The following is a 25,790-nucleotide window of genomic DNA, read 5'->3' as shown; positions in this document are numbered from 1 at the left end:
AAAAAAAAATCAATAGTAATGTCCTATAATTGTAGTTTTGGTGATTAGAAATATCTGAATACTGGGCTGCATATATAGCTCAGTGGTAGAGTGGGTGTTTAGCATGCACAAGGCTTTGGGTTCAAACCCCACCATCAAAACAACAGTCACCATGGACTTGAATTTGATTGAGTTGATCCTTTGGGCTCTTAAGAAAGAGAAGAAATAAAAGAAGGACCAGCATGGTAGAGGTTCTAGTAGATAAAGTGAATGGGAGAGGGGGAGATGATTAAAAATGTGCATGCACACACGCTTATTTCTTTTTTTGGGGGCGGGGGCGGCTAGGTACCATGGATTGAAGTCAGGGGCACTTGAGCACTGAACCACATCCCCAGCCCTATTTTGTATTTTATTGAGAGACAGGATCTCACTGAGTTGCTTAGTGCCTCACTTTTGATGAGGCTGGCTTTGGTGATCCTCCTGCTTCAGTCTCCTGAGCTCCTGGAATCATAGGCATGCACCAACCTGCCCAGCCACACACTGATTTCTATAGAGAGCCTGAACAGGCCCTTTTTAAGTATTGTAAAAACTACTCCCTTCTACCATACCTGAATCTCACCTTTTTACCTTCAACTGACTGGAGCCTACCTTTACCTCAAGACTATCATATGTGTTTATCTTGAACTGATCAACATTTGGAGAGTTGGGGTGCATACATGAGAATAGGCAGTATAACTTGATCTGTACTCTTTGGCACTAATTTTAGGTTCTGATTCTTTACTTGGAGAGACTTTGAATTTTTACAGTTACTTAGAATATTTGTTAATGAGATTGGACTATGTACTTGGATGTTTACAAGACAATTACAAATGTTTCTGAAGCAGTGTATGTTTAAATTTATGTAAGTTAAGCCCCAGTCTGTTAAACTTTGTGTATGTTTGTTTATGAAGTAAATAGCCAATAAAATCCCTTATTTTTTAAAGTGAGAATACAGTGCTAAAAAAGAATCCACATTCTCTCTCTGATTTAAGTGTACTTATCTTCAAAAAAGAGTTTGAGTAATTTTTAATTGTAATAATATATTTTATTATTTGCCTTTGTTTGTAGAAATTACCTATTGTACTCCCAAATTGGACTTTTGAAGAAGGGACCATTTTGGTATTTTTCTTTGGATGTTTTCTTTATTCTTTCTATGCTGTGCATTTCATTAGTGTCTTATCAATTTTTCTCCACATGGAGATCATGAATGATATACTATGTAAATTCAAACACATACCATATGAGAGGTGGCACTCAACTTTTTACTTGGGGAATTGTTGGGTTTGAGCTCATTCAAAATTATTATAGCAAAGGTTTTTTTTTTTAACTTAATCTTTTCTGCACTTTGCCATATAATGAAATATTCATAGTTCCCAAGGATTTAGGACTTGGTATATTTGGGAGCCACCATTTAGAACACAAGTAGTCAGTTATATGCATTTTGTGTGTAAAATATGTTGACACTTCCCCAACATCCCCAAAGTTTTACCTCTTTACAGTATCTTTACAGTATCCGATCTATCCCACATCTCATCATCAGAATTATACCAGTCAGTTAAGAATGAGACTCACAGTATTATTCCTTCTGACACAAGAATCTTCCCCTACTTGTGAACCTAGAAACTAGAAAAGAAATTATCTACTTCTAAAACACAGTAGTGGGACAGCTGCTGAGTAACACAGACATTCCCATTCAAAAGGGAGGAAATAGAAGGAATCAACCATTAATCTGAAGCAATCTCAGAATCCAGTACAGGAAATTCCACAGCGGTTCAAGGCCTGAAAATAGTCTTGTCCAAGTATTACAAAGAAATTTTCAAGAAATAAAGGGCATATTCATTAAAAGAAAAATATTTTTTTGTATATGGCTAAGCTCCTACCGGAAAGTTATGTTTTCTGCCAGCAATTTATTGTATTACTGATTCTTTTATCTAGTCACATTGATCAATACATGTATTCATATCTCTAACATATCTGTAACTAATGTAAGACCTTCAGACTTGCCAGTCTTAACATGAGCAAAAGTTCTAACATTTTTAATAATTGTACCTTTTCATATTTTTTCCCAGTTTGTCTTATGTTCATATCCTTGCCTAATTTTCTTTTTCTTGATTTGTGTGGTATACACACACAAACATACATACATACATAATTTCATTTATTCCTCTTTTTTGAGATGGGGGTCTCAATATGTTGTTCAGGCTATTCTCAAACTCTTGAGCTTAAGTGGTCCTCCCACCTCAGCATTCTGAGTGTTAGTATTACAGGGAGGCACAGTGATGCATGGCCTTGAGTTTGTTGTTTTTAATTATAGTGAAATCTGTCATTTTTTCATTGAGTACCTGATTATCATTATTATTTTGGTGGAACTGAGGATTGAACCAAGGACCTTGTGCATGTTGGGCAAGTATTCTACTCCTGAGCTATGTCCTCTGGCCACTGTATAAGCACTTTCAATGCCCTCTTCTACTTGCTGTCAGGTAAAAATGATTTTAAAATAAGTATTAGATACCTGAAAGGACAAATTATGTAGAAAATTCATGTTATACTCTTCTTATTCTGAGATTGGGTGTTTGTGGGGTTCTTGAGAAGTCTTTCCTGTAGAAAGGCCCATCCGTAATAGCTGATGTATGAGCCATGCAGTGAGTACTGTGCTCTCACCCTTGCAGTTCCCTCCAACTGGCATGGCTCACTCCAGCTTTCAGATCTTATACCTAGAGTTTGAGCCCTCTAATAAGTCTTATAAATCTACTGAAGTGTAAAAATGCTTGGATTTTAAAGATTTTTTTTAATAAGTAGGTACATATGTAATAAACTGTGGCAAGTGAATGCAGGCAAAAGCATCCTGTATGAACATGATGAAACCCAAATTAAAACAAAACCCCAGATTTGCTGCAAGTGCTTAAAAAACCAATTCTTTTAAAAATTAGCTGTTTAAATCCTAAAGATATATTTCTATAAGATTTATTTATTTATTTTTTGTAGTTTAGATGGACAGAATGTATTTATTTTGTTTATTTTTATGTGGTGCTGAGGATCGAACTCAGTGCCTCACACATGCTAGGCAAGTGGTCTGCTACTGAGCTATAGCCCCTGCCCTGTAAGATTTTTTAATATTGAAAGAATGTGGTTATGAGTAAAATATGTTAAAAACAATGTGATCTGATTTAAATTGCAGTGGAAAATACATGTCTGTATATGCATAGAAAAAAAATCTGCAATAGAAAGTAAACAGTGATTATTTGGGGATAATTGGATTGATAAACATATATGAATTTTTTAAGAAACCAGGTGCAGGTGCGATAGCACACACCTGTAATGCCAGTAACTCAGGAGGCCGAGGCAGGAGGATTGTAAAGTTTTAGACCAAACTGGGCAATTTTGTGAGATCCTGTCTCAAAATTTAAAAAAAATAATGAAAAAGGCTGGAAGTGTAACTCTGTGGTAGCTGCACCTCTGGGTTCAGTCCTCAGTACTAGCAAAAAAAAAACAAAAACCTGGATAGCTCTGTATCTATAAATTTGTATATATAAATTTATAAAAATAGTACCTGCATTTCCTGGCTTTGTATAATAAAAATATTGCTATCTATTCCCTTCTGATCCCAAATAAACTGATTTATGAAAATAAGTATTTGGAATACCTGTTATTAACTTGGAAGTTGACTGTACCATGATCCTTTTAGCTCATTTTGGTTGCAGAATTCTTAATATTCCTTACTCAGTTGTTTATATTAAACTTAAGGGAAAATGATTTTTATTAAGTTGAAGGCATTAAATTATAACACTGAGAGGTGGTAATATTTTACAGTTTATCTGCTGAAATAAATGATTCTTCCAGCAACTATTATTTTTCTTTGCGAAAGTGTTATTACTTCTGAACAGTGTAAACTTGAAGCTCTGAACATCATTACCTGATGCATGTAGCATAGTGAGTGATTGCGGTTAGTAACACCATTAGATAATTTTTATTTGCTTTTTCTTAATTCTGAGAAATTCTTTGTTGCCTTTCAGAATATTATCCTGCATTGATTATTTTTTAAAGCAAGTGTTTATTTCTGCCTTTTTAGTATAAGTTTCTTATACCTTCAGAATAGTACCTGTTTTATGGTACTTGAAACTTTCACTTTTTATTTGTTATTTCTTAGGTAAACGCAAAGCACTGAAGTTGAATTTTGCAAATCCACCTGTCAAATCCACAACAAGGTTTACTCTGAATCCCAATACTACAGGAGTCCAAAACCCACACATGTGAGTATTCTCGGTAATCAAATAAAAAGCTCAACTTAAGGTTTTAAAGTTATTGGATTTTATGAATTTTTTTGAGCTGAGGGGTTGGTGTTTCCATTATATTAATGGACCATTTGAAATAATACTGCTTCAACTTAAGTATAAAGTTATGGATTCTGTTTTCTTAAGTTGATAAACATGATTTTCCTTTTTTTAAAGTTTACTTGGGAAAAAAGAGCCAAAGATTTAGATTCATTGTTAGCTTATTAAACTCTCTGAGAATATTATTTATCTTTTCCTTCTAGATTTCCAGTTAAATGGCAATATATATTTAGGAAATTTATCTGTCCTGTACCTGTGTAAATCCTTACCATTCGCCTAGTAATAGATTACCATTCTTAATAAGCTAAATTTCTCCAAGATTTTCCATGTCATGGCAAATTGAAAGAATGATATAATTATACAGATGTCAGTGATTTTAAAAAATTTATTCACTGAATATTTTTAATTAAAAAATATAATTGATATTGTAGCATCTCACTGAAAATATTATTAGAAACATCAGTTATTTGCCTTCAGAACTATATTTAGAATAGCAATGTCTAGAAGGGAGGGGTGCGTATGTGTTTGTACATACTTATGCTTTCACCTGTAGCCTTAGAACAAAGGATAGATTAAATGAAAGCTGCATATAACAAATTATTTGACTAAGAATTCTGTCAATTTTATTAGGCTAATTTTCATAATTAGATTTCTCGTCAGAGCTCAGCTAAAGCCCCAGCCTTCCTTCCTTCTTTGAAACATCAGGTGAGGTCTATATTGAGTAAGGAAACATAGTACTTTTTAATTAGTAAGAGCTCCAGTAGCAAGGAAGTGCTCTTAAAAGGATCTCCTCCTTCTTCATTTTCTAGGATTTCTAGTGAAGGCTCATATAGAACTAATTCTTAAAATATCTCTTGCTATTTACTAGCTAAACCACATATTTGAAATACCAATAAACTTAATAGATCTATCTCTCTCTCTCTCTCTTTTTTAAGACCTTTGAATAGAAGAGACAACCTAACTTGGATTTATAACTAGGGAAAAATTTACATATTGTACTCTTCCCTCAGAAGTTTCTTGATTTATGGAGAATTTGTAGAAAAAAATCTCCTTTTTTAGTTTTTTTTTAAACAAGTAAATATAGGGTAAATTTTTTTTCTAAAAAGAGTTGAGTTTTATTTATCTAAACTAGTGATTTATAATAATTTATAACCTATGTTTTCCAATTTTTTCTCAACAACTGTTAAACGTTTGGGAGGACATGGTAATAGGTACTTTTACCTTATGACAGAATCTTTAGAACTTGACTCTGGTATGTAAAAATTTAGACCTAGACTTTGTTGTAATTGTATAATTACTTAGATCTATGGATCTGGATCAGGAGTAGACAACTAATGGCATTGACATTGGTCAACTATAATTGTTTTATTACGTAGGAGGTATATACATAGTAGATGCCATCTCCCCAGCACCTTCTGTAAGGTGTCCTTTGTTCTCTTTGTTGATCGCTGTTTAGGATAGTACTTTGCAATTAGAAATCCTAACTTGCAGTTTGTGGAAGCATTGAAGTAAGATATCTCTTGCTATTTATGTGTTTTTCCTCTTAAAATTTCTGTGAACATTTTGTTATGGAACTAAATGTAAATTTGTTCATGACTTTAGGAAAAAGAAATAACTAATGATGTTAAGATATGTCCAGGAACTAGTATCAGATCCATTTCACATTTGATTTCTCCTGTGCAGCGATACTTTGAAAGACTTAAAAAAAAAGTTCACGAATAGCATCCTTAGTTTCTGAAAACCAACAGTTTAATGAGAATGCAAGAGGTTACAGCATTTCAAGAATTGAGGCATAAAAATGCTAATTGAATGTCAAGTGAAAGGTGCAAGGGGTGGGTAAGATCACTTTAAGTTTTGTAGTGAAAAGTTTCATAGAGGAGCAAGATTTGAATGGAATTTTGAAAGACGGGACAGGATAGGTGGAAAAATAGAGAATGGCTTTCTGCTGAGTCTAAGTGCAATATGTTTTGGGAATCATGTAGCTCTAGTTAATTGTAGTAGAGGTGTTAGTTACAGATGACCTATTTCTTTCTCTAATTGGCGCTTTTAGCATTGTTTCTTTATAAATGGTATTCTAAAATTATAAGAGGATATGCCTAGGTATGGGTCATCTTTCTGTGTATATGATGAATGCTTTTTAAAGATTCAAGTATCTGTGTTTCTGAGAAAATTTTTACTGCTTTCCTTTTGGTATATTCCTTTATGTTTTTCCTATGATCTTTTCCTGAAACCTGACTTATTTGAATGTTGGGCTGTCTAAATTCCTTGTGTTTTTTTTAAATTTTATTTTTCCTTTTCTTTTTTATTTTTCTCTTTGTTTTCTTGTTCTATATCCTGGGAGATGTTTTTTTTTTTAATTTTTTTTTTTTAATTTTTTGACCCTTCTATAGAATATTCTGTTTTGTCAAGCTCTTAAATTCCAGGGATTGATTGTAGCTTTTTCTTAGTATCCTATTCTTAATTTATGGATGCAAAGTAGGGAATTTTAACTGTCCTCTGGATTATCTGTTTCCTCAGGGGCTCATTTTTCTTGCATCTCTGTCTTTCTCCTTAATGCTCCCCCCGTATCTTGTAAGTCTTGGTTATTTATTGATTGGAAGCTCTGATTATGGATCTTCACTTGATAGGCTTGACTTTACTCTTCTGTGAATAGTTGAGAAGGCTGCTGTTAGAACTGGAATATTCAAAATACCAGATTAAGTAGGGCCAGTATTTTCCCCAGATGTGTTTGTTTTCTTTAGAATTATGCTCACTTTTCACTTTGGAGGGAAGGTGAAGAGAAAATGTGGCATAGACTAGACCTTTCTTTAGAAATAATTATAATAAACTCTTTAGATTCTAAACCTTCATTTCTTTTACTTTGAATCCTCTCTAATTTAGAGTTCATTTGGGGTGCTGGGGATGTAGCTCAGTGGTAACACATTTGCCTAATATGTGTTAGGCCCTAGGTTCATTCCCTAGTACCACCAAAAACCAAAAACAAAAGTTTTTTTTGGAAGGGGGTGGGCTGAGGGGTACTGGGGATTGCACCTAGAAGTCTTTACTACTGAGCTTTACCCCCAGCCCTTAGTAATTTTTTAAAATTTTGAGATAAGGTCTCACTGAGTTGCTCAGGGCCCCTTGCTAAATTGCTGAGGTTGTCCTCTAACTTGTGATCCTCCTGCCTCAATCTTCTGAGCACTGGGATTATAAGCCTGTGCCACAATGTCCAGCTAAAAATTTTGATTTTTTATTATAATTGGTTAAAATTATAAATATTTCTAATAGAAAATTAGTATTATAAAAGATACTCTTATACCTACTACCTAGATTTAACAGTTGTTAATATTTTGCCTTTTGGGTCTTAAAACAAAAGATTAAGATGTTTAACCAAGAAGTACAAAGGAAGATCAAAGAAAAAAATGTATGGCTACCTTTTAAATTTTTATCAGATTTGGATTGCATTAGCATATAAATCTTTTGATGTTCTTATAAATGTGGCAGGTTTATGCTAAAATCATGGTCAGTACATAAATTTGACACACAGAAGTAAATCTTCTGTTAAATTCTGTTTTTATCATGATGAATAATGGTTGAATACTGTCGGTGTACTGAATACTTAAAAATGTACATAGTTGTTTTTCTGAATAATCAGTCCTTTTATCTTTATCAGAATCATCAAGCAAGAAGAAACACTAGTTTAAAAGTTAACACAGGAAATAAATGATGATAAGTACAGATATATTTTGACTCTTAAATATTTTGGAACCATGTTTTAGGTTTAAGGGGCATCTGTTGAGCAAGAGGATTACAGGATCTCATTTATATTTATTACATTTGAACAAAGACACAAGTTGTGCTATAGAACATCTAGGAGTAGTTTTAAAGTCCCCAGTTAATCACTGATATTCTAAATTCCATGATAAACTACTTAGTAAAGCTATATCTTAAAAGGTAGAAGAGTAATTATGAATTGTCTAGACATTATTGTTTAAATTGTGAAAACTTTTGAAATGTAGGAATCCTTGTTTCTATCCCAGCATCATCACTATCTCTATGACCTTGGCTGTCATTTAACTCTGATCTCAAATTAAGAGTTGAATTAGAATAGGGACAGTCACTATTTTATATAGTCAATTAGGGAGTTGTGAGGGGGATCAGAGAGAGAGCAAGAATATGAATGAAATAAACTATTTTTGTGCTACTTTTCTTCATATGAAGTCTCAGGAAAGAACTCATGGAAGGACTGCTGTGACTGTGAGCCAGGAGAGGACTGTAACCTTGTCTACTTTTTTCCTTCAAAATAGTCCTCATGACATCTCTGGTATATTTCTAAGTATAAAAATAATTAGTGTATATAAACTAGACAGGTTTTTTTTTTCATCTCTGAAGTTTTTTTGAAACAATTGTGGCAAAATGTGGAATTTCTATGTTTCTGTGGTGGAGCACTTAGAGTAGTAGTAATGGTATAAATATTTGTAGGTACAAGTTAATTGATTTTTAAAACCCAAATTTGTTGAATTTGTGGATTTTTTTTTTTTTTTTTTTGTGAAGGAGGGCTTGTTTGGCCTGCCTTTTTCCCCCTTTCTTTTTGTGATTGATATATATATATCATAAATATTTTTTTTTCATGTAAATCATTTTAAGACTATAGTTCCGTGGCATTAAGTACTTTGACGTTGTTGTGTATTCCATCACCCCTATTCATATCCAGAACTTTTGCATCTTCTCATACTGAAACTCTACCCCTCATATAATCTTTTGTCTTTCCTCTCTGGAAACTGTTAATCATCATTCTATTTTATGTTCCTATGAATTTGAGTACTCTGGTTACCTAACTCTGAGAAATATCAAGGTGCTGCAAGAAATCAAACATGCTTGGAAGTGGGTGGGTAAGGCAAACTTTACTTCTGCCAAAAGGGTGTGCTACTGAACCTGGCTAGCAAGCACATTAGGGCGGGCAGTCTGCCTGCTTTTATCCCTAACACAGCACTGTGCCTTGCCCTGATAAGGAAGAGTTTGGGATTATAATCTGATTTTAAAATTGGGGCAGGCAAAGGAAAGACTATATAATTGAATTAGAATAGGGACAGTCACTATTTTATATAGTCAGTTGGGGAGTTGTGAGGGGGGATGAGAGAGAGATCCAATGGCTACAATTGGATCTTACATCCCAATTAAGGATAAATGCTGTATTCTGAAAATGGACCACTGAACTTAATATTTCTCACCTAATGGAATCATAACAGTATTTGTTCTTTTGTGCTTGGTTTATTTCATTCAGCACAATGTCTTCAAGGTTCTTTCATGTTGCACCATGTATTAGGGTTTCCCTCCTTTTTAAAGGGTAAATATTTTTTTGTATGTATGTGTAATATTTTGTTTAGCTATTCATTTGTTGTTGGACATTTGGGTTGTTTCCACCTTTTGACTATAGAGAATAATACTGCTCTGTGAATAATATTTTAAAGCTTGTATTATTGTACTTCCGAAAGTTGTAAGTTTAGTGGTATCCAGTCTTATGTTAGTTCCCTGGATGGTTGTGGTACAGTTTCATAAGCCAGCTGCTATTTATTGAGGAAGCATTTCTCAACAAGGTGGCAGAGGTAATAGGAGTGGTTGAACTTATTCTGTGGCCTCCTACTCCTTAAAATTCAGGGATATAAATCTCTGACTTGATTTTTATAGTTGAGGTAGTGGATGTTTATTCTGGAATACTTATTTGGAGAAATGAATGAGTTACATGTATACTAAAAGTGAGTTTAGTTTTGGAGTTATAAATCATTTTTCTTCATAGTAGACATTAAAGATGGTGTTAGTACTTTATTCTTTAACCCACAGTACTGAAAAGGCCTACTTTTTAAAAATGTCTGGATTCTTTGCTCCTGATGAGTTTATCAACTATTTCTATTGGGTAGCAAGTTTTGAGTTTTGATTAAGTTTAGAGTATCATGAGGACCTTGCCTTTGTAGTGTAGGCAAGTTTCTGGAAATTTTTGTCTGTTAAGAAAGTTTGCTATGTAAAGAAAATTTATTTTTTCAAATTATTATTTATAGTTGAGACTTAGCATGATAATATTATGGTTCTCTAGCAAATTTGTTTTCCTGAGAGTTACCATCACCTTTATTAAATGGATCACTGACTTTTCTGTCAACATGATTAAATACTTCAGTTGATCCTCAGTTCTTTTTTTCTATTTAAGAGTCAGCTGTCCATCTATACTATTGCTGTAATTTGGAGTAGGTGTATTTTAATATCACTTTATGGTTTGTGAATGCATGATTTTGTTTCTTTGTTTCTGGAATTTTATGTTTTCTTCCTTTTCTTTTCAGTTTCTACCCTTATTTCAGTAGAGTATGCTTTCTAAATCTTCCTGAGATAAGAGTAATTTATTTGAAGAATTTTTTTTTTAATATTTTGGGAAATTCTTCATCCTACTAATCCTCATAACAATTTTTTTGGCTGTAGCATTCTGGAGTAGAAATTTTTCTTCAGAATTTTGGAGGCATTGCTCCAATGTTTTCTGTGTTGTAGGATTACTTTAAAAAGTCAGTTCTAGTTGTGATTCCTGTATCTTGGAATGTGACTGCTGTTTTCTTTGTGGTTGATTGTGGGATTTTGTCTTTTTTCCTAGTGTCTGAAATCTCACTACATCTGCTCCCCTACCCCCCTTTCTATTCTCCTCCTTTTCTTCTTTCCTCCACCTTATCCTTACTGGACTTTTTCAGTGTAGAAGCAACAGTCTTTCGTACTAGGAAAAGCAGTTTATTTTTTGAGCCTTCCTGATGGACCTTCACTTCAGGATTTGGACCTCTTAGTTTTAATTCCTGTTTTTTTTTTTTTTTTTTTAAAAAAACATTGTTTCCCCTTTGACTTTATGTGTTCTCTCTCTTTTTGTTCTTTGGCTGTTTCTTGGTGTGTGTGTGTGTGTGTGTGTGTGTGTGTGTGTGTGTGTGTGTTTTCTCTCTTCCTCCCCCCCTTCTCACACACACACACACACACACACATACATATGCACACACACATACACACACAGACAATAAGACAACAAGAATTTGATTAGAAACTTTGAAATTTCACTGGTGGGACTTACAGTGAAGTGAAAGAAAAGCACTTGCTTTTTTCCTTTGGAGGATTCCCAAGTGTTAGCATCTGGAGGTCTTTTTTCTCTTGGGCTAGTCTACTCTTTTTTTCTTGTCTGTGTTTAAGGGTACATAAGAGTTGGATAGGGTGTAGACTATGTTGCTAAACCTAGTTGTATATATCCAGCTGCTAAAATTCTGGGACTCATACTAAGCAAAGAAGGTGTGGTATATCTCCTTTGCTTTTATACAATCCACCTTACTGTATTTCTTCTCTGTGCCTGTTAGTCAGCTTTTCATTGCTGTGACCAAAATATCTGAGAAGAAAAATTTAGAGGAAGAAAAGTATATTGTAGTTCACAGTTTCAGAGGTTCAGTCCATGGTAGGCTGACTTTGTTGCTCCAGAACTGAGATAAGGCAAAGCCTCATGGAGGAGGAAAGATGCTCATGACACCCAACAAGCAGAGAGAGAGAGAGAGCCCGAGCGCGTGCGCGCTCCTGGGGCCAGGGACAAAAATATATCTCCATGTGCACACCTTCCAATCATACCCAGTCATAACTACACCTGCCTGTAGTTACTACCTTGTAGTAGTTCATACAAATTATTAATCCATCATGAATTAATGCATTGATGAGTTTATAGTTCTTATCATATATAAATCATTTCACCTCTGAACATTCCTCCATGCACTGACACATAAGCTTTTTGTGGGAGATCTCATAATCAAATCATAACACTCTGGTATTTTTTCAGGGTAGTTTCTCTAGAATTAATAGCCTTGTGTCACCTACTGAGGCAAAAGAGGGACCATCCCCTGGTTGAGGCCATCTAAGGATCTAATTGCTTCTTACATAGAATTTTAATAATGTCATTAAATTGAGCCCTTAACCCTAATCTTCATTCATGCACTTTTGTGGGTTTTATAGTTTTTTACTTTTGCTCTTCCAAAAATTTATTGCTGTTTCATCTTTAGTGTTGCCTCTTCTCCTTTTCTCTTTTACACTGTAAGTTTGAATCCTGTGAAAATATGCTTCAGAAGCAAGGGAAGACTAAAGGCATATTTATTTGGAAATCTCTCTATTAAATGGGCTTTTAAAATTAAACTTATTGACTAAAGGAATTATACCCTTTTATAACTGATCTCACACACACACATATTTGTTTTGTTTTGGTTCTGAGGATTGAACCAAAAAAAAAAAAAAAGGGCTTTGTGCTTGCTAAGTCAAGTATTCTGTCACTGAGTTGCATGCCCAAATTTAAATATTTCTTAATTTAGGAATTGTGTTTTTAATGGAACAGACATGAATTAAACCCAGTTGAGGAAATGATTATGGTTCTGAATGAATCAGGAAAAGAATGTGATGTTGTTGCTAAATATTGAAATGCCTAGGCAATGAACAACATAGAATCATTAGAAGAGTAATAAATAACTTTAAGGAAAAGAAGAATGAATTAAATACATAAGTAGGTAGAAGATAAAGGTTAAGAACAGAAATCAATGAAATAGAGAATGGATGAAGAGTAAAGAATATTAACCATTTCAAAAGTTGTTTCTTGGAAAGATCAGTAAAAGTGACGTACCTTTAACAAGACATAGCAAAGAAAAGAGGAAATCTAAGTTATCATTGTCAGGAATGAAGGAGGGCATATCATCACAGATCCCCTGAACACAAGAGCATATTATGGAAATCAAATTATAACTTTATGCCAACAAATTAACCAACCTTTATTAGTCAGAGTTATTGAAAAATGAAAAAGCCAAATCTCTTCATCTGTAAAACAAAATTGAATTTATAGTTAAAATCATTCCCACAAAGGAAGTGTGGGGGGCTATGTGGCTTTCCTGGTAAATTTTATCAAATATTAAAAGAAGAAATAAATGGCTTAGGTGTAGCTCACTGGGTAAAGTGTAGCTTATTGGGTAAACTGTGCTTGCCAGGTATGTGTGAAAGCCTGGTTTCCATCCCTAACACTGAAAAAAAGAAAAAAAATGTCAAATCTACAAAAATTTTCAGAAATTGTGTTAGGGAACATTTCTCAACATGTTTTTATAAAATTAACATAATTCTGATATAAAAACAAGACAAGGACATTATATAAAAAAGAAAATTATAGACCACTATGCTTAATGAACATCTATTTGAAAATTCTCAGCAATGTATAGAAAGGATAGCATATCACAACCAAATGAAATTCATTTCAATTAGGCATTTGAAAATGATCAGTATAATCCATTGATATACTTCTTAATATAGTAAGAGAGAAAAAGCTTCTAAACATTTTAGTAGACATGGAAGAAGTATTGGACAACATTCAATATTCACCAAAAAAAATTTCTTGACTAAATTAGGAATAGAAGGAAATATTTCTCAGTCTGTTAGTTGGCATCTACAATAAAAACCTATAGTTAATATCATACTAGTGATGAAAGATTCTTTGCCTTATTCCTGATTGATAACCAGGCAAGAAAGTTTATACTCACCAGTTCTTTCTCATTTTACTTAAGGTCCTAGCCAGTAATAAAACAAGAAAAAGAATTAGAAGACCTAAAGATTGTAATGAAAGATCAAGCCAGTATGTTTTTGAACAGATGATAAGATGGTACATGTAATAAATCCTAGTCTACCAGAATTACTAGACTTATTCAGTGGCCTTAGCAAAATCACAGGATATCCGAAGATCATACCAAATCAAATTTGTATTTTAAATATTTATTTTTTAGTTGTATTTGGGCAAATACCTTTATTTTATTTATTTCTTTTTATGTGGTGCTGAGGATTGAACCCAGGGCCTTGCATGTACCAGGCAAGTGCTCTATCACTAAGCCACAACCCCAGCCTCCAAATCAAATTTTAAAAAAAGGTTTATTAGTTAAAAAAAAAAACATGGAAAATAAAGTTTCAGAATGATTGTAGCATCTTGAAAAAGCTTAAAATAGTTAGGGATACATTTAAAGAAAAGTACCTTAAGATTTTTCTTTCTGAGAGGTAAAAACTTGAAAACATGGATCACTATTCTACACTCTGAGGCTGGAAGTATAGCTTAGTGGTAGAGTGCTTGTCTAACATGTGGATGGCCCTGGGTTTGATTCCTAGCACCACTGAAAAAACAACAACAAAGAAGATGCCATTTTTATGTATTGGAAGTTAATATCAGTAGTATATCTGTTCTTAACACTTTAACTTCTTGATTCAATGAAATCTTAGCAAACTTTTAAAAATATATGTAATTTGATATTTTGATTCTGTAATTCACATGAAAAATTAAAGGACATAGAATAGTCGGCTGAGGCAAGAGGACCACAAGGTTGAGGAAAGCCTTAGAAAGTTAGTAAGACTCTGAAAATAAAAAAGGCCTGGGAATGTAGCTCAGTGGTAAGCACCCTTACATTGAATCCTCAATATCACAAACACACAAAATAATTGTAAAAGAATAAGTTGATTTCAGTGTTTACTATAAGGCTGCAATAATTAAAGCTTTGTGGAAGGATAAGAAATAGAGAAATAGATCAGTGAAATAGAATAGAAAGTCTAGTGGACACACAAATACATATGTATAGTTACTTCACAGGATTTTTACCAAAATAAAATTTTAATGCTCATCAAACATTTCTAAGAAACATATATATGCAAGTCATATAATCAAGAGAAAATATTGAGTGCATATACTTGACAAAGGACTTTTGTGTATGTAATGAACTACTACAACTTCCAAGTTTCAAAACTGGGTTAAAGAATTGAATAGACATTTCACAAAGAAGGTGTAGGAATGGATAATAAATACATGAAAAACATGGCTTAACAATGTTAGCAAATTAAAATAAGGTAGTACTACTGTATTTCCCCCCAATGGCTAAAAGTTAAGACTGTATATAAATACAATAGAAAGTCTATCCTAACCTACCTCTTGATCTAGCAATTCTACTTTTTATTTACAAAGGTTGAAAATGTCTTCTAAAAAACTCCTATACAAATGTTCATAAAAACTTTATTCATAATAGACCCCAAACTAGAAAGAACCCAAATGTTCAGAAAGGATAAACAACTGTGGCATATAATTCAGTAAATAACTCTTCACCAATAAAATGGACAGTATAACAATATTCACAACCACATCGGTGCCCATCCAAAAATGTTGAGAAGCAATAGCAATACACAAAAAGGAACACACTGTTTGATTCTGTGTATGTGAAATTTCAGAACAGGCAAAACTGATCTGTGGTGATTAAGATCAGAATAGTACTTGCCTTGGGGAGATTGACAAGAATGGCTAAAGTGAACTTTCTGGGGGTGGTAGAGTGTTATATCTTACAAGTTTATAAGGCTGTATTCCTTTGTCAGAACTCAATCATTGGACTGTATGCGTATAATTTTGGATTTCACTGTATGTAAGCAATACTTCAATTAAAAAAAAGCCAGAATGATAACAAAGTTATATGAATAGGTTGTAATTGTGGTTTTCTGTCCTTGTTCTCAAAGGACCTGCGTGTTTTAGCACTCTAGATACTTGATGATACATATGTTAACACAGAGTTGCATTGAATTCAGCTCTTATGCCTATAGAATAGTATTGTGACAAATTTTGTTTCTGTTTTTTCCCCTTGTCATGGTATTGGAAACATAAAATCTTGGGGCTGGGGTGGTAGCTCACAGGTAGAGTGCTTGCCTGGCACATGTGAGGCCCTGGGTTCAATTCTCAGCACCACATACAAATAAATAAATTAAAAATAAAGGTCCAGCAATGACTAAAAAAATTATTAAAAAAATAAAATCTTTAAGAAGTATTTTGAATGTATTGTGAAGATTAACCTAGAGTAATTTGCTGTATTACGACAAGTATAGACCACCTCTAAGCAGTTGGATTTCCCTAGATGACTTGTGGGAGCATATTCATTTTATTGTGCTTTAGAAAGAATATTTATGAGCTGGGTGTGGTGGCTGACTCTTGTAGTCTCAGCTACTTGGGAGGTAAAGTAAGAGGATCACTTGAGCCCTAGAATTTCAGGCCCACTCACCTGAGCATCATAGCAAGACCCCATCTCAAAAAAAAAAAAAAATCTAGTGTTTCTCTCCTTTTTTAATAAAGAAAAGTATAATGAAGGAACCCAGTATAGCCCATAATCTTACTATCTATAGCGATAGTTTATGCTATGTTTAAAAAATGAATGACATAGGCTTCTGGTAAGAGTATTCAGTTGGTTCAGAAAATTATCAGATAAAAGGTAAGCTTCATGCCCTTGATATTTCTCTCCAAAGATAAACCTGTTAATTATAATATGTTTTTGTGTACCTAAAACTTATTAGGTACCAGAATGTATAAAACTTATTAAAATATACAATAAAAGTATCCAATTACATATTTTTAAAAGTTTGCTAAGATTTCATTTAATCAATAAGTAAAAGTGATAAGTTTTTAAGCTTATTTAAAAATCTTCACAAAAAGCTTTATTCAATACCGCTTTGTAACTTGATTTTTTTCTTAGTACATCGCAAAGATATTTTTAAATTAGTATTTACCTTCTTCTTAACGTTATACAGCATTTATTAAATTGTGTAGGTGTATTATGTGTTAAGCTAATTCCTTAAAAGTAACTGTATTTTTTTATTTTGAATTAAAAATGTTTTTACTCTTTAAGAAGAGTTTTTGCTGGTGGAGTGTGTGTGTGTTTAATTAAAACATATTTTTTCCTTTATAGATTGGTAGTTTCTTGGCTCTTCTATCTTAGGAGAAACTTAAAGTATTTGTATCTTGTCAGTCTTGGCATTATGGACATTTGAGACTGGAAGAGTGTTGTGGTGGCCCTTCTGTGCATTGTAGGAAATGTAGCACCATCCCTGGACTCTACCCACTAGATGTCAGTAGCACCTGCCTCCCTGAGTTGTAACAAAATATCTTCAGACATTGCCAAATGACCTCTGGGATACAAAATTATCCCTCATCAAGGATCACTGATGTAGAGAACCTTGTGGCTTTACACAGATGGTTCCTATTACCTCTTTCCTGACAGAGGAGCTACCATGGTCAGATAATTTTTCCTTATCTTGGAGCTTGAGTGGATGCAAAAAAGGAGAGTCTGGGGAATGGATATTGAGATATAGAGTCTAGGAGAACATTTGAGAGTTGGGAGCAACTGATAGCATCAGAAACCAAAGCAGCCCAGCATATGTTTTGTCATAAATTTGTTGAATGCCCACCATCTGCGAGTTATTGTGGTGTTGGCTTGGGCATTTCTTGTTGAAAATGAGATATTATTGCTACTAAATGAAGCTTAAGGTTTAGAGGTAGATGCAAACATCAAGATTATGTATAACTGGGCATGGTGGTGTGTGCCCAGAGTTACAGCTAGTCAGGAGACTAAGGCAGAACAATCACAAGTTTGAGGCCAGCCTTGGCAACTTAGTGAGACCTTGTCTTAATAAAAAGGGGTCAGGGTGTAGCTCAGTGATAGAGTTCCCCTGGACTAAGTTCTAAGTACTGACCCTCCCCCCAACAAACAAAGACTAAAATGAGGGCCAGCCTAATTTTTTGAGTAGAGATACAGTAAAGGCCTCTAAATCTGAGTGAGTTTTTACTAGATTCATTGAAGGAAGTGTTCCAAATGGAGGCAATAGAAGTATTTTAAATTGTCAGCATGGGAAAGATTAGGCTTTTCATAGAATGAAAAGAATGCCAATTTAGAAAATGATTGAATAAGGAAGGAAAAGTATGTATGATTAAAAAGATGAAGAGGTAGTCAGGCATGGAGAGATGGGCCTCATAATGTAGTGCTTTGTTAAAAAAAAAAATTGGGATGAAATCCAAACTGCAGAGGGAACTTATAGACAGGTTATAAACTGGTGAGTGGTACCATTTGATACACATTCCAAGGTGATTGTTCTGGCTGCTGTATTGAAATCATATTAGAAGGAGGCATTAGGGGACCCTAATAAGGCTCTGGTCTTATGACTGAAATTTGATGGGTGATGATGAAATTAGATTGATGATAATGGAGATAGAAATGGGAACACTCCAAAGGGTACAATTAACAAACATCAATAATAATTTGAATATGGGTGGTGAAAAGGGGAAGGTGTTTATAGTATCTGACAAATGTTGGATTTAATGAATGGATTTATTTGTCATACTACTAAGGAACATTTGTGGATGAAGGGATATAAATAAAAGAACAAGAGTTCAATTTTAGATAAGTATGAGATTCCTGTGAAATATCCTATTAGAGATATGAAGAAAAAATACATATGTGTGTGTGTCTATGTATGTATGTATATATGTATATATATATATGTGTGTGTGTGTGTGTGTATCAAAGCTACACCAAAGTATGCAATATCAAGATATATATATATATATATATATATATATATATATATATATATATTCAGTATATCAATATTGCATACTTTGGTTATCAAATTAAGTCTGGTGCCAGAGGAAGGATTGTAAGTTGGAGATACAAAGTTAAAGAATTGTCAGCATATAGATTATAAGGCTGCCTGGGAACAGAGTAAATATGTATTTTGATGAGATAATTGGATACAGGACTGAGCACAGAAAATGTAACATTTAAAGGTTGAAGGGACAGGGAAAAAGAAAGATGCTTGAGAGGAAACAAATCAATTGTGTTTGGTTTTATGGAAATCCAGCACTGTTTTCTAAGAGCAGGTGGAAAGAGATTACGGTCAGCTATGTCTAATGTTCTGAGAGTACTAGTAAGGCTACTTTGTCAATAGAAAATTCTGAGATACACTTTTTTTTTTTTTTAAATTAATTTAGGACTGGATTAGTTAGGTCTCACTAGCCATGTTGAAATTGAATGCAACATTAATGTTTTTGCAGTGCTAGGAATCAAACCCAGGGTCTTGTGCATGTTAGACAAGCACTCTACCACTGAGGTGCAACCCCAGTCCCCTGAGATATACTTTTAACTACTCCGACTTCTTATATACTTGGAGAATGGGGACGGGGTTTTTAACCACCTTTGGAGTTTGGGGCCCAAATAAGGAAATGATGCTAAGAAAACATATAGCCTGTTGGTTTATGGCAGCTTTCCTAACATTTTCTATATGAAGCATAGCCCATAAAAACTATTATAATGGTAAGCTCTGAGTATACTGACATAGGATTAGCTCCTAGGGAATATGTAGTCTATGGCAGTAAGGTACAACCATGAATGTTCTCCTTGTCCTCTTTAATATTACTCTTGACTATAAAAATACGTATTTTTTCTTCTTAAATCAGTATTGCTTTAAAATACTGCAGGCCTAATTTTTCTAATACATTCAGAATATATTAGCATGTGAAAATTTCTCTTTGAAGTGTTTGAGCAATTCTTTTGGACATTTTTCTTTTTTCAGTTTTTCCTTTTGCCTCATTTTAGATTTAGGCAAAGATACTCATTTTGCTAGTAGTGCCAGGAAGCAGGCAGTTTCCATGGTAACTGACAGACTGAGTTTACTGTGGAAATTTCCGGAATTAACAGAGCTGCATTGCAGAAGGATGCAAAAAGCAGTATTCATCCAGAGATCTTAACGTGTGGACACAGAAGAGCAGTTGCAGTGGTATGCAGGGTATGTGTTATGTTTATTTTCCTACATAAGGAAGATTAACAGTTTTATATATGCTGAAGACAGAGTAAAACGGTTTGAGTAAATGCTGGCTTGATAAAATTAAGGTTGTTTAAGGAAAAAGAAGGAAGAAATGCTTTGGGAAGGAAAATATGCTTGATAGCATTGGGAGGAAATCAACATAAGTCGGGTAGAAGAAAGTGATAATGAAACAAGAAGAGAAAGCATACTTCAGATTCATTGGATAATAAAGGTTCTTATGGATGGTGGCGCTGGGCATAAGAATACATATATCAAAGGAAAGATAGTTGGTATTGGTATGTTTGAGAAATCACATTCTCACGTCCAGAATGAAGAGGTCAGTGGAGGTAATTAGCTGTTAACTGCTGAGGAATATGTAGATATGTGAGATGGCCAAGGTGTTAAAGAAGACTACTGCCTTCTTATTGTACTTACCTTAGTGATGGAAGAGTCTGGGGAAGGCTACCAGAACCCTGATCCTACTCTTTGTTGACTTGGTGGGGGGATTAAAGAAAAAGTCTGAAATGTATTTTGAGATTAAATTTTGGAAATAAAAACTGTAGGATTTGAGTAGGTAGGGTTTCTCTTTCTCTGAAAGAGAAAAAGTGTATAGAAAATGAATATAGGTTTTAGATTATTTAATTGATTGGTATGATCTAGATGTGTAGCTAAAATTTAAGTATGAGTTATATCATGTCAGGAAACTACAGCTCATGTGCTAAATCTGGCCTGCTTATTTTTGTAAGTAAAGTTTTACAGGAATATAGCCACACTCATCTGGTTGCATATTTGCAACAGAGATTGTATTGTCTATAAAGCCTAAGATATTTACCATCTGGTTATTTTTTTTTTTGTACTGGGGATTGAACTCACGGGCACTTGATCACTGAGCCACTTCCCCAGCCCTATTTTATATTTTATTTAGAGACAGGGTCTCACTGAGTTGCTTATTAGTGCCTTACTTTTGCTGAGGCTGGCTTTGAACTCTTGATCCTACTGTCTCAGCCTCCCGAGCTGCTGGGATTACAGATGTGTGACACTGTGCCCAGTTTACCATCTGGTTCTTCATAGAAGAAGTTTGGAACTTATGATGATGTATTGATTTCCTAAGGTTGGTCTAACAAATTGCTGGTTTCTTAACCCAACAGAAGTTTAATTCCCTCATAGTTCTAGAAGCCAGAAATCCAAAATTAAGGTATTGGCAGACTCTAGAGGAGGATCCTCTTCCCCTCTTCTTCCTTCTTTTGGAAGTTCTGAGTGTCCCTTGGCTTGTGGCAGCATAATTGCAATCCTGCCTTCATCTTCACTTGATTATCTTCCTTATGTCTGTGTTTCTCTTACCTTTTCTTTTTCAGTCATTTTTTTTTATAAGGATAATCCTTATTGTAGTTAGGTTCCACCCTTATTCAGGATGATCTTTTTTCAAGATCTTTAACATTTGTGAAGATAAGGTTATATTCCGAGATTCTGAATGAATATGTATGTGTGTGGAGTGGGGTGGGGAAAGTGCATTACAGTTCCCCAATGCTATTGAAGAACTAGGTTTTGATTTTTTAAACTATATTCTATGTTAAGGATAGCCAGTTTCTGGCAAGTTTCCTTTGGAATCCTATGAAGAATGTACTCTGCAGGAGATGTGCTGAACGTCCAGAGAAGATATTAAATTCACTTTTCAAGGACAGAACAATATAGGCATAGTTAAAACTATAGAACACAGTCTGTATCATACAAATATAATCAATAGAATAGAGATAGTAAGAGAAAAACTAGTAAACTGTTTACAGGGAAATGATGAAGACTAGCACGTCCAACTTCATATTGTTCTCTGATCTCTTCATGTCTTCCCAACTCTCACCCCTAAAAAAAACAATGAATTTGGAATTTTAATGAAAAATGCTTGGCACCAAAATAAGAATCAGTTTTGAGGGATGAGACTTATGGTTATAGCAGTGGGAAAAAATAGGATTCAAAAGAAGTACACAATAAGTAAGTGGTAGAATGGCAGTATAGAATGTATATACCAGTGTATAGAGGAGTGAGCCTATGAATTGGTTCCTATTGGCCTTTGTACTGTATTGTGGCAGTATAAAAACTATTAATTTAGGCAGGAAAGAAGGCCTGTTTCTACCTCTTTCCTCTTATTATATGGGCACATTTGTAAGGCATAGTTATGATAATAGATATATCTAGGCTGGCATTCCTTGGAAATCTTATCTAGCATATTTGGGCATATTTTGAAATATTTAAATAGTTCTACATGGGTATGATAAAGAATCAAATAATAAGCAAGGGATTCCAGTGGTGCCAGCAGAGAAAACCTTCCTCATTCTGTAATTTGCTAGTCTATATCCTCACCTCTATGCTTAAAACAAAACCTCTGATATCAAAACTTTATAGAGATATCCATAGAATTAAGCAAAAATGATTAGAAGTAATTATCAAAATTAGGGATTGCTAAGGGTAAGCAGTACCAAACTAGCCTAACATATTTTTTTTTTGAAAATGTTACTGGGATTGTAGATGAGAGATTTGCCATGGGAGGCTGGGTATGTTTTGCCTTCAACATACGTGAGTACAGGGGGGCAACGTGAAGCCCAATCCAAGGTTTTTGGGGAGAGTTTCCTAAAAAGACAAGACTAATAAAATATGCTTCCTTTCCAATTGAATTTTATTAGCCTATGACATGTATATCCTCAACACCAGATTGAGACAGTAGGAAGACATGGGATTGAGTTTTCTTCTTTAACAAAACATTTGTACATGGTCTTGAATATTATGATTAAGCCTAAATATCTTCATAGAAAAATTCAGATTCCCTTGAATCCAACTATAATCATACTTTAACTTTTTTCTGTTAGAATCATGAGTATGTGATAAAAAAAATATTGTGAGGAAATAATATTAAAACATCATTTGTGATTAAGTTAAGCTGGTTGGTCATAGTTCATATATGCAAGCTAAAATTCAAGCAGTATAAGGTGCTCAGAAATATCCTAAATTTCTTTTGAGTGTGGTGGTGCAAACCTGTAATCCCAGCTAATCAGAAGACTGAGATAGGAGGATTTCAAGTTTAAGACTAGCCTGGGCAACTTAGTGAGATCCTATCTCAAAATAAAAATAAATAAATAAAGAGCTGGTGATGTAGTTCAATGGTAGAGCACTGTTGGTGTCAATCCTCAACACCAAACAACCAAACAAAACAAGCAAAAAATAAAAAAAGCAAAACAACAACAAAAAAATAAAATAAAACATCCCATTTCAAGGTTTATGTCCGATGTAAAATAATGTGTTTGTAAATAAAATTTATTTCTATAAAGTCTTTTTTCTGGATATTACTTGTATATAAGTAGACTTGAGAATGGTTACAATGTTAAAAAGACATTCACATTATAAAATCAGCTACAAATTATTAAGGAAAAGTAAGTCTCAAGCAAACTAAAAGTGTTTAGTATATGCAATTTCAGGTTTGTGATACAAAATGATGTATGAACAGCAGTGTCTGCTAAAATATTTTTAAGAAACAAAAGTGAAATACAAAACACTGAAAATTAAGACAACTTAGTGAAAAACTTTCTATGGGATCTCTACTAATAATAACATACCCAGAATCAAGAAAAATTTTATCTAGGGTTTCTCTTACATCAGAGACTGCCTGAGAAACTTGGTCTCCTCTGAGCCACTAGTCTGAAAAGACTGTTTGCTTTCATGTCCTCCACCCCAATAACTAGTCATTTGTGAGTAAAGTGTTATAGGTAGAAGTAGAGAATGATAGTAGTATCACTATAGACTGAGAATTGTATTTTTTGGTTTTTAATTTTGAGGTGGGGTCTTAATGTGTTGCCCAGGTTGGTCACAAGCTCTTAGGCTGTAGTGATTGTGATTCTCCTTCCTCATTCTTCTGAGTAGCTGGAACTACAGGTGTGTGCCACTGGCCCTGGCTTGAGGGTTGTATTTTCGTTTCTGCAACTGTCAGTTCAGTGTTATAGTGTTAAGAGAACAAGGAAACTGGGGATTGAAGAATTTGCCACTGAAGCAATGAGGACTCTAAGTGATACTATACTGAGACTTAAATATCTCAAACCCACCATATATAAGTAATAGACTAATCTCTTTCACAGAAGTGGAGTTAGGGCTGAGGATCTCTCTTTTTGTCTCTCTCAATTTTATTGAGGTATAGTTTATTGACCTAAAATAAACTGCATATATTTAAAGAGTGTACTTGGCTAAGTTTTGACATATACACATCTTTGAAACTCTCACCGTGTAGTCAAGTCTTATTATATTCTTTATTTCTAAAATTTCCTCCCACTTTTAGAGTTTTTATGTCTAAATATTTGATTTGGTTCTTTCTTTTATCTCTTGTATTCCTATTTAACATATTCTATTCATCCTTTAATTTCTTGAACATGTGGAATGCAGTTGTATTTTCCTTATCTATTCATTCTTTGTATTTTTGGGGTCAGTTTCAGTTGATTAATTATTTTTCTCTTTATTATTGGTTATATTTTCCTGCTTCTTTACATTGGATTGCATGCCAGACATTATTGGTACAGGGTGTTTTTGTATTTTTACAGATATTTATGAGATGTGTTCTTTGATTAAATTACTTGGAAATAGTTTTATCCTTTCTGGTATTGTTTTTTAACTCTTGTGGATGAGACTAGTCTAGAACTGATTTTATCCCACTAATTAAGGCAAAATCCTATCAGGTAGGAACAGGAATTTTCGTACATGTGTTTGGGTGTTATTCCTTCTAATCTTTTTAATGGTTTCTAGCTTGTATAGGTTCCTCACAAACATGCACTGATCTAGGAAGAATTCTGCCTTTTTGTGTGGCTTTCCCTTAACCAGTGTACTAACTCTAGTTACCTTGATCTCCCCAGACTCCCAGAATCATGTCCTCAGTACAAGATACTGCCAAGATCTTCCTGAATCTCCCTTCCCTGTGTCATAGTCCGAATTTTCTAGGCAGTAAGTTGGGGACAGTTATAGAGCTCACTTAGTATATTTCCAGTCTCTTAGGTCCTACCATTCTTTATTTTTTTGTTTGGTGGTACTGAGGATTGAACCCAGGGACACTCTACCATTGAGCTACATCCCCAATCCTTTTTATTTTTATTTTTATTTTATTTTGAAACAGGATCTCTCTAAGTTGCAGAGGCTAGCCTGGAACTTGGGATCCTCCTGCCTCAGTCTCCTGAGTAGCTGGGATTATAGGCCTGCACCACTGTGCCTGGGCCCACTACTCTTTATGGCCTGATGACCAAGATTGTCTCATGTGCTTTGTTAGTTTTTCCAGTTATTTCATTTGTGAGGGTAAGTTTGGCTCTAGATTCTCTGTAGGGACCACGCAGAGCTGCCACTATGACACTGATATGGGAGTAAGAATTGAGGAAGTAGTGAACAATATCTTGATGACTTTGAGGAACAGTATCTTTAAGATATTTTGCAGGATTCAATATGAATGTATATTTTAATAATGGCTTTGCATTCTTAATAGTGTGGAAAAAGCTACTGAATTTATAAAAAGGGATTGGAAAATCTTGAGGTGGGAACAGATTTGGATAAATAGGCAATGTGATTATTGAAAAAGGTAACAAACGAGGAAAAAAATTTTGCAAGGAACCTGATATGCAGTGGTAGAATGAAACCCATATTATATATAGTCATGAATACAAATGAAACTGCATGCTTGCCAGGCAAGATAGGCCAATAAACTGTTCTGTGAATATTAAAAAAAAACAAAAAAGATACCGCATGATACGAAATAGAAGAATGTAAAGGGAATGATTA

At 34.1% G+C, this 25,790-nt stretch overlaps 1 protein-coding gene across 3 annotated transcripts in view; it reads left to right on the top strand.

The window, feature by feature from the left end:
• Nucleotides 1-25,790, top strand: part of Map2k4 (mitogen-activated protein kinase kinase 4) — a 125,444-nt gene that overhangs the window by 28,665 nt on the left and 70,989 nt on the right. For all 3 annotated transcript variants that reach the window (XM_026390516.2, XM_026390517.2, XM_026390515.2), the window contains one exon: nucleotides 4,166-4,268. In XM_026390516.2, coding sequence (XP_026246301.1) covers nucleotides 4,166-4,268 — 103 coding nt within the window. The remainder of the gene's footprint in view (nucleotides 1-4,165; nucleotides 4,269-25,790) is intronic.

Source organism: Urocitellus parryii, chromosome 7 (assembly GCF_045843805.1).
Source record: "Urocitellus parryii isolate mUroPar1 chromosome 7, mUroPar1.hap1, whole genome shotgun sequence".
Classification (NCBI taxonomy): domain Eukaryota; kingdom Metazoa; phylum Chordata; class Mammalia; order Rodentia; family Sciuridae; genus Urocitellus; species Urocitellus parryii.
This window is presented reverse-complemented; position numbering and strand designations above follow the sequence as displayed.